General features: G+C 42.7%; 1 protein-coding gene across 2 annotated transcripts; it reads right to left on the bottom strand.

The window, feature by feature from the left end:
- Positions 1–771: 771 nt before the first annotated feature.
- LOC111953254 (uncharacterized) lies at positions 772–9,222 on the bottom strand. 2 transcript variants are annotated; one of them, XM_023972406.2, is made up of 8 exons: positions 9,026–9,222; positions 8,542–8,656; positions 8,311–8,455; positions 7,629–7,742; positions 3,075–3,237; positions 2,736–2,884; positions 2,261–2,394; positions 772–1,910 (listed from the first exon to the last, which is right to left on the bottom strand). In XM_023972406.2, the coding sequence occupies exons 2-8, from the start codon at positions 8,645–8,647 to the stop codon at positions 1,765–1,767; spliced, it is 957 nt and encodes a 318-aa protein (XP_023828174.1). In that variant the 5' UTR covers positions 8,648–8,656; positions 9,026–9,222; the 3' UTR covers positions 772–1,764. The 2 variants fall into 2 exon arrangements, with proteins under 2 accessions (XP_023828174.1, XP_023828175.1); XM_023972407.2 differs by having other exon boundaries at positions 3,075–3,219.
- Between the last annotated feature and the right edge of the window lie 1,346 nt (positions 9,223–10,568).

Here is a 10,568-nt window from a genome sequence, read left to right as displayed (position 1 = left end):
GCTAACCGACAGTTCCCGATGTCCTCACTGTATCGCACTGTATTACAGTGATGGACCAGCAGTCTGGTAGATTTCACTCACTGCCAGAGTTGTGCCCTGATACCAGAACATGGCAAAAGCGATACACACCGTGTAGAACCACATGGTGACGATGTCCCACCATACTGCCTAGGCCCTCGGCATACATAGACACACGGGACCGGTAGATGCTCACTGTCAAGCTATCAGCTATAACTCCCCTCTTTTATAACCACACACACACACACACACACACACACACACACACACACACACACACACACAACACACACACACACACACCCCACACACCACACACACAAAAACACACCACACACACACACACAACACACACACACACACACACACACACACACACACACACTATCTGGGATCTGATGTGTTGGACTTTTGATAATGGCACTGTTTGTCAGTTTATCTTGGTTTACTGCAGTATAATAGGTTTATTGTGTGCGTGTACCCTCGGATGCCTTTACTGAAACTGAGTAGAAAGCCTGTGACAGACACACACACACACACTCCTATTCCGTACATAATGAGCTCAGCCTATCCAAGAGCCAACTGGCAGCCTCACAGATCACCACTATAGAATCGCCAGAGCAATATGACACTCGCTAGGGCACTACTATATGTGGGTGTGTGGCTGCAATTTACACTACTATTGCGCAGTGGTAAACTGTTGTTTTTGGTATCATTACATCACAATACTATTTACAGACGAGTACAATAATAATAAGTATAATAAAAACCTTTATTTGTATAGGCCCATACATAAACGCAGTCCAAAGTGCTTCACAATATAGCACAGCTTTGATTCCAACGGTCACCCCGGCGTGATTTAGTGCTTCCAACCCCTCTTAAATATTGTGTGTGTTTGAGCTACAGACTTCTGGAGTTTTGCATTGGATTCGTCTATTTCTTCTGCATCAGTGATACCAACCATCAGCCTGATTGACGGGGTTGAACTAGAGCAGTGTTTGTGAGACAAGGGCGGATTCGGAAAACGGTCCTTCTCACAAAAATGTCTGTAAAGTCCGAATGAGCTACAAACTATGAAGACCCCACTATGAAAAGTTGAGACGCTCGCGGAAACGCGCATATCCGTTGTGCTCTATGACACTCACAAGCTACGCAAGAGTCGTTCGAAGGTAAGGGATTATTCTACATCGAACGATCATAGGAAATCCCAGGACATAGTGCCTACGATACTGTAATAAGCTCACATAGTTATGCCAAACTCCACACAGGTGTCACTGACTAGTTGGATATTCATTTCCCACTGAGCAAACCATTTCGGTTGAAGGAATGTAGTGAATTTCAGCTTTTTCACTGTGGGAATCCCTAGGACCAAAGAAGTTAAAAGAAAAGGGAGAAACACAAAGGTAGACAAGAATAGGGTATAAAAACAATGTGGTGCTACTAAAAGATTTATAAAATAATAAAAAGATTTTCATATTAATATTGCTTTAGTGTTGACAACATGAGAGCATTTATGTTCATTGTAATTGGCACACAGTAATTGATCTGATTTCATTAGCTTCGAAAGACATTAGCATTGGCTAGTGCAGAGGCCCCACTAATCATGTGGAAAGCCGGTACTGGAGTGCAAATCTCCATCTACATGTGTTGCAGACATAGGGAGGATTTGGTCACATCGGTCTCACAGCCATTAAATGTTAAGGAAAACAACAGGGGCGTACATATATCCACAGCAGCTGTCTTCCCTCACATGAAGATGAGCTTCTGTGTCCTGGCAATGTCCACCGGTGACCTGAGCTCCTCTTCTCCGTAAAGTGGTTTATTCTGGTGCTTCCATAACACCATGATGATGCGTACAATAAATATGACACTGGTTATGGCCAAGATGACAGCTGGAAAAGAGATGATGCGTCAGGTGTAGCAGACATAAGAATCATGGAAAAGGCACCGCAGTGACTACCGATAGTGATACACACATAACAGTGACACTCGTGAAGATATTGTAAACATTGGCAATAGCATAAACTAGAACCAGTTCTCATTATACTTACATATCGTAAATATAACAGCTTATCAGTTGCAGTTAAGGATGATATGCTTGTACAAGACCTATGGGAATCTACTAATAATGCATGTGTAAGGTGTCCATATTAGGAGCCTCAGCTGTCCTAATATAAACACCGTACAGGTGTTCTCTTCCTCTAGGTGTCACTTTAGGAGTCAGTCAGGACATAGGGCCTACCAGACATGATGTCTATGTGGGTACCGGGCGTGGCTGGATTGGCCACACTCGCCGCCAACACCAGGATCACCACAGGGTACACTGTTAGGATGTAGCGCACGTGCTTATCCAGGTACCAGTTCTCTATGACAAACCTGAGAGAGTAAAAAGGAGGAAGAAAATCTTTAAAAAAGAAGTCTCGTGCTTACAATAAGTGGATAGAAGGAAATAGTTCTGGTGATTGTATGGTGTCCCCGAAGCGGCAAATGAGCTTTTACGTTTTAAAAGCTACTTTGCCCCTTAGGGCCATTGTATCATTGTCATGCCAATGTCATAGTTTATACGTTATATATATCAAGCAAATGTACTGTTCATCAATTTGCAATGGAAATATTACTGGCAGCGCAGACATGGTTTATTAGGCTATATGGTTTATTGATTCAATACCACGTTGGTGAATTGAGCGGTTAGGTACAAGTTAGGAGCAAACTCTCACCATCCTATGAGTCCCAATTGAAGCAGCACTAGGACCATTATGGCAGCATCTGTCTTGGGTATTGGGGTTTGATGGTCTAAAACAACGGTCAAGTGTAAAAAGGTAGCCACAGCCCACCATGTTGCATACAAAGCCACTCCGTTTTGCACCTGTAATAGAGTTAACAGATACGGTGTCCGTATTAGGACAGCTTCAGTCCTTCTGAAACTGAGGTTGTCCTAATATGGACACCATAAACTAAACAGCACATGTCTGTAACAAAACGCACACGTGTGGAAGGTTTCTGTAAGCAATGCAATGTTCTTGGAGAATCATAGAAAAAAGTTGAAATGATTGTACCAATATTCGAATGAGCCAGAGATCATTGTTGTGATATTTGTGGAGCCACGCTCCATAGACGACCAGTCCGCAGCAGGAGAACATGATAATCACGCAGTTTGAGATGGCCTGTAACGCTGTGATCAGGAGCGTTGGCACCATCTTTCTATGACACACACAGAAGCTAGAAAACGTAATTTGTCTTGAGAAGTATACAAGTTAGTTCCTTATATTCAATGTAGAAACTCAAAACAACTCAAAACATCAAAACTTAAGGTTACTTACGTAACCCTGGTTCTATGAGAATATGAGATATACGGGATATGCCTGGGCGTGTCCAAAAGCTCAAACTAAACAAACACACAGCATCTGTTCGAGTAGCAAATGAGGTGAGCCCCTCTCCTCCATAAAGGAACCAACTCGTCCGCCAATTGGTCATTCTCAAGCATGCCTCTCTTCCTTGCGCTCTTGCGAGCAGGGAAAATTGGTGAGACATCTCATTCATATTCTCACAGAACCGAGGTTACGCAAGTAACCTTAAGTTCTATTTCAAATACTTGTTTGGATGTCTCACTATGGGATTTGGCCAACTCCAGTCATGCAGACATGCTCTCCAAAGCCAGGGTAGTGCTAACATTACCCCTCAGAGGCTCCGACACTGAAGACAGTATGCACCAATGAAGGTGCAGTGACGTCCAGTCGGTAAAACCTCATACAAATATGAGGGGTGACCCAACATTCCGCCTAGCAAATCTCTTTTAAAGAGATGCCTTTGAACAGTGCCCAAGAGGTAGTCAAACCTCTGGTGGAATGACCCCTCAGGCCATCAAGGGGCTGTTAACCCTTACTATTATATGCTAATATACGGTGCAGATGCCCTTCTTCTGTAGAATTGAAGGGTGGTGGGTGGAAAGCCATAAGCTCCAAGGCGAGACAATTGTAATTGCCACTGAACTTAGGCATAAAGTCGGGGTTACCTTGGAAAACCCTGGGTCAAACTGTAGGCACAAATGATGGACGGACATCATGACTACATCAAGCTTGTTACTCTTCAAATTTGTTGGATGCATTTGCTGTTTGTGTTGGTTGTGTTTCAGATTATTTTGTGCCCAATATAAACGGTAAATAATGTATTCTGTCAATTTAGAGACACTTTTATTGTAAATAAGAATATAATATGTTCCTAAACACTTCTACATTAAAGTGGATGCTACCATGAGAACGGATAATCTTGAATGAATCGTGAATAATGATGAGTGAGAAAGTTACAGACGCACACATATCATACCCCACCCTAAATGCTAACCTCCCCTGTTATTGTAATGGTGAGAGGTTAGCATGTCTTGGGGGTATGATATTTGCTCTAGTTGATAGATAGTTTTTTGGTTTGGGGACAGTGCTCGGTGGTGACTGACAAGTTGTCTTCCTGCCTCGGTTGCTTGTGAGAGCGCTGAGGGGAGAGCAGTGGCACAGGGGGGCACTCGTTATCCCTGTGAGCGGATGCACAGAAAGGAGCCGCTGCACCAGAGGTATGGTCCTAGGAGCACAGATGGGTCTCTCCCCCATTTATATGGGGGGTAAAGTCTGTACTACACCGAGAAGAGGCAGGGCAGGACACGGAGGGAATTGTTGGCTCCCCATCCTGGTGAGTCATGTGGGCGGGACCTGTCAGGGACCTGTCTGGGACCTGTCCTAACTGTATGCCTCTGTTAGGAGAGCCAAACTGTGGGTTTGCAGCCAGCTGCATTGCTGGGGGCTTTGCGTTACGAAAAACCCTGGTGCCAGCAAGTTGCCTCCTCCTTCCCATGAACGTACTTTGGTGCGAAAAGTGCAAATCAATCCCAGAACAACAGCCAAATACATTGTGAAGATGCTGGAGGAAACGGGTACAAAAGTATCTATATCCACAGTAAAAAATATATCGACATAACCTGAAAGGCCACTCAGCAAGGAACAAGCCACTGCTCCAAAACCGACATAAAAAAGCCAGACTACGGTTTGCAACTGCACATAGGGACAAAGATCGTACTTTTTGCAGAAATGTCCTCTGGTCTGATGAAACAAAAATATAACTGTTAGGCCATAATGACCATCATTATGTTTGGAGGAAAAATGTGGATGCTTGCAAGCCGAAGAACACCATCCCAACCGTGAAGCACGGGGTGGCATCATCATGTTGTGGGGTGCTTTGCTGCAGGAGGGATTGGTGCACTTATAAAAATAGATGGCATCATGAGGTAAGAAAATGATGTGGATATATTGAAGCAACATCTCAAGACATCAGTCAGGAAGTTAAAACTTGGTCGCAAATGGGTCTTCCAAATGGACAATGACCCCAAGCATACTTCCAAAGTTGTGGCAAAATGGCTTCAGGACAACAAAGTCAAGGTATTGAAGTGGCCATTACAAAGCCCTGACCTCAATCCTATAGAAAATGTGTGGGCAGAACTGAAAAAGCTTGTGCGAGCAAGGAGGCCTACAAAACTGATTCGGTTACACCAGCTCTGTCAGGAGGAATGGCCCAAAATTCACCCAACTTATTGTGGGAAGTTTGTGGAAGGCGATCCGAAACGATTGACCCAAGTTAAACAATTTAAAGACAATGCTACCAAATACACTCAATTAGTATGTAAACTTCTGACCCACTGGGAATGTGATGAAAGAAATAAAGGCTGAAATAAATCACTCTCAACTATTATTCTGACATTTCACATTCTTAAAATAAAGTGGTGATCCTAACTGACCTAAAACAGGGAAATTGTACTAGGATTAAATGTCAGGAATTGTGAAAAACTGAGTTTAAATGTATTTGACTAAAGCGTATGTAATCTTCCAACTTCAACTGTATATTTTATATATATACACACAGTCCATTAGTAAAGTATTCAGACCCCTTGACTTTTTCCACATTTTGTTAAGTTACAGCCTTATTCTAAAATGGTTTAAATTGTTTTCAGCAAAAACAGTTTTTTTGAAATGTTTGCAAATGTATAAAAAACTACTGAAATAACACATTTACATAAGTATTCAAACCCTTTACTCAGTGCTTTGTTGAATAACTGTTGTCAGCAATTCCCGGCTTGAGTCTTCTTGGGTGTGACGCTACAAGATCGGAACACCTGTATTTGGGGAGTTTCTCCCAAGCTTCTCTGCTTCTCGTGGACACACCTACTCATTCAAGGTATTTTCTTTACTTTTTCTATTTTCTACTTTGTAGAATAATAGTGAAGACATCAAAACTATGAAATAACACATATGGAATCATGTGGTAACCAAAGAAGTGTTAAACAAATCAAAATATATTTTAGATTCTTCAAAGTAGCCACTATTTGCCTTGATGATAGCTTTCTTTGCACACTTGGCATTCTCTCAACCAGCTTCACCTGGAATGCTTTTCCAACAGTCTTGAAGGAGTTCCCACCTATGCTGAGCACTTGCTGGCTGCTTTTCCTTCACTCTGCGGTGCAACTCATTCCAAACCATCTCAATTGGGTTGAGGTCAGGTGATTGTGGAGGCCAGGTCATCTGATGCAGCACTCCATCATGCTCCTTCTTGGTCAATTGCCCTTACACAGCCTGTTGAAAAATAAATTATAGTCCTACTAAACGCAAACCAGATGGGATGGCGTATCGCTGTGGTGTCCATGCTGGTTGTGTGTCACCCTGATCTGTTTCACCTGCCTTTGTGCTTGTTTACACCCCCTCCAGGTGTTGCCCATCTTCCCCTTGATGCCCTGTGCATTTTGCCTCGTCAAGCCTACCAGTGTGGTACCTTCAGGCGTTTGGAAATTGCTCCCAAAGATGAACCAAATTTTCCAAGCTGTTTAAAGGCACAGTCAACTTAATGTATGAACATTTCTGACCCACTGGAATTGTGATACAGTTATTTATAAGTGAAATAATCTGTCTGTAAACAATTGTTGGAAAAATGACTTGTGTCATGCACAAAGTAGATGTCCGAACCGACTTGCCAAAACTGTAGTTTGTTTACAAGAAATTTGTGGAGTGGTTGAAAAACGAGTTTTAATGACTCCAACCCAAGTGTATGTAAACTTCCGACTTCAACTGTAATAATAACAGAAACATAAAGAAAATAAAGAAACAGTGGCGGGTACCATGCTTTGTAATTGTTTCAACTGCAGATTGCAGCTAGTTAGCCAAGTTAGCTAAAGCCTTGCGTCGATGGCTAACCAAATCTCGATAGCTAGCCGTGTGGTGCTAGCTAAACGGAGACTGACAAGAAGAAAAAAAGAGAATTCTACTCAAAAACAAAACCTTTCGGTCAGTACTCAACACTATTTACAGAAGCTGAAGTCCTATGTTCAGCAGTGTTAACCTCATGGTTTGCCTGACAACGGTTCGGTAGGAAACCAGAAATCTAGTCTGGCTGAGGAGAACTTTTGTGAAGACTTCCGCAAGATGGAGAGGTGAGAAAGACCAGTTGGCGGTTACTTCGAGCTTGTGGACACACCCAGGCATATCCCATAGTGAGACATCGAAACTAGTATTTGAAATAGAACCAAATGTTTTATATTTTATCGTACAGTAAATACACCTAAATATATAAACACTTACTCTTTGTCGTACAGAAATAACCATGCCATATTCAACATGCTATTTACGATCCAGGACAAGTAGAATCCATAGGGCAGGACAGCAGGAGTGGTGTACATCCATGTATAAGCTTCCCTAAGGAACAAGACCATCATTATTATTATAATTGATGACATCATCATCATCATAATTAATAACAGCATCATCATCATCAGGGCCAGGACTAGGGTTGCAAAATTCCACTAACTTTTCCTAAGTGTCCTGGTTTTCCAGAAACCCCGGTTGGAAGATTCACGTAATTGGGAGGGAATAAGCACACATTCTGGAAAACCAGGGAATTTGGGGAAATTCTGCAACCCTAGCCAGGGTTTGAACTTTAAAAAAATACACTTTGTTTTGTCTCACAATAAATACAGACCAGTGATTTATTTTCTTATGTCACGTCAGTTAGCCTGAATGCCAGTCTGTTTTCTACTCTCTTGCCAACTCCTTATAGAATTGTCATTTTTGTCTTGACAATGAGTGACAAGGATTTTAGCAAGATAGCAGGAACAGGTCTGGGACCAGGCTAATGTCCAGTGCAAAGTTGATTGAATTCCAGCCAGGTTTTGGGAAGGCAAATGACCAAAATGTCTGAAGGACCCATGCTTAAATGAGTGTTTTAGTGTCAACGAGAGTTTAGCTTTAATGTACAGTATCTTACCTTCTACGGAGATTGTGTATCAGATAGATGAACATGCCGATCAACCAGACGTTAAGGACGTCCCATAGAAAGAGTACCCATCTATCTGGGGTTAGGTGCGTAGTGGACTTGCTCAGTACATACTGTGTGGTTTGCATGAAAGCCCCTGCATGTTCAAACACACAGGTTACAAAATATTACAGTATATTTCAAACAGATGTCATTGACTTGAAGTGTACTGTAAGAATTCACCTGTCCAGGGCCCAAATAGAGCCAATATGTTGAATGTCAGTGCAATTATATAGCTGATTAGGGCCAGAAGCATTAGCAGAACACGGACTGAGATGCAATCTCCCATGGTCAGTATCTAAGGACAGAAGTACAGAAGCTATTTCAGTACAGAAGTCATTTCAGTACAGTCATTTCAATAAATGTCAGTACATTCATTTCAGAAGTCATTTTAGTCAGAAGCCACTCTTCATTTCGCTATGTCAATAACATCTTGATTATTCTTGACACCTTATACATCAACCAATTAAATAGTTTAGATGTCTGTGCTTTACCCCGCTGCACCACATTAGGCAGTTTGTTTTGTTTCAGAATGTTTCTCAGACAGCCCTATTCAACATTGTTACACTACAACAATGCATGGACTGTTCCTAATACAGTTAAGTGGATTGTTCCTAAATGATACGGTTATAAGACTGATGAACATATGCAAAATAAAATGTCTTACCTTACTGTGGTGGCCCTGAAATATTGTTAATCGGTTCTAGGATAAACCTTCTAGAATATTCTGTGGAAAAAGTAGTCAACAGATTGTTCCCAGTTGCTCCCACACAGGCGAGTAGGTAGACACAGCACGCATTAGGTTCACAATATTCAGGATGGTCTGTCTGCTACTCGTGCTATCTCCACAAATCATAGATAGGTCTGCCCATGGCTGGAGAGAGATATGAGTGAAAGTAGGAGAGACTCCTCCTCTTTCTCCATTCACAAGCCCACATGAAGTCATAATTGAAGGACAACCCGCGTCATTGTGTCAGGAACAAGCCGTGTCATTGTTGTGATAATGTCAACACTTACCCAACGGTGAATAGGTCATGGCTTGGGAACATTGTGGAACAAAACAAACTGCCGTACGCTGTCTAGTGGCGTCGATCACCTCAATGTCATGTCATTGAATAATAGAAGAGCCTGTACCTCACTCAGATATCTTAACAATCTAGCTGGCTGATGTATTCTATGGGGCCACAAGGTGTCAGAGCTGCTGTAGGTTTTATAACTGTGTTGTAACAGCGTGGGATATACAGCCTTGTACCACACAGTGTCGCTCGCCATTACATTACACCAGTAGACATACCGTGCATTTAGTATACTACCATGGGAATTTCTGCCATCAGTTCATTCTTCCGCCAGACAGCATGACCTGCAGCTCAATTCCTGTTTATGTGTGTATTGCTTTTAAACACACATCACTGAGCTATTAACAAAAGATCCTACCAAGCCCAATGGCAACACTGGCAATAACTGGGCAAGGTTTCTTCATCTCAAGCATTATGTTTCTAATAGACTTACTGAAGAACTAACAGAGTTGCAGTGATTCTCCACTACTGTCCGGGCAGCGTAGAGTTACTACAGTACGTTGTGTACTGAAGGGTAATTGAGACCATGTTCTTGTTAGCCATTTGATTATATTATTTCTGCTCTGGCGGGTGAGGGGGCGGGCACCGTGGCACTGGTCGGTTGGCGTTCCACCTCCCGACGGAGTCCTCGACCCAGAGAACCTGCTCTGACCATGCTTTGACGGCTCACGCGTCCTGCGCCAGATGTTGCCCCATGGTGCAGGGCGCTTTAAACGCTCTGCATAATTAATGAAGCACTCCCCAGGGACGCCCGGGATTAAGCACTTATGAGCTCTCATGCACACTCTCTCTCTCACACACACACACGCCTGCAGGAACGCACGGCATCCACACACAGGCAGGCAACCAGGCAGGCACACACACACACACACAAGTAAGCACTCACACGTATGTGTTGTTTGTCCTTACGTTTGAAGATAATTATTTTCCTTAAATCACCCTCTGTTTTCCAGAAATGCCGGTTGGAAGATTCCGGATATCCTGTTTACTCCCTCCTATTTACAGAGGTCTTCCAACATGGATTTCTGGGAAACCTGGGAATTTGGGGAAAGTATTTTTGCAACCCTATGCAGACGATAGATACCCCTCCTATCGCTTTTCCCACATCAGAAGTTCATGACCTAAAGAATCCTA

This window comes from Salvelinus sp. IW2-2015, linkage group LG27 (assembly GCF_002910315.2).
Source record: "Salvelinus sp. IW2-2015 linkage group LG27, ASM291031v2, whole genome shotgun sequence".
In the NCBI taxonomy this organism is placed as follows: domain Eukaryota; kingdom Metazoa; phylum Chordata; class Actinopteri; order Salmoniformes; family Salmonidae; genus Salvelinus; species Salvelinus sp. IW2-2015.
The sequence above is the reverse complement of the archived record's forward strand: the minus strand, read 5'-3'. Positions and strand labels throughout refer to the sequence as shown.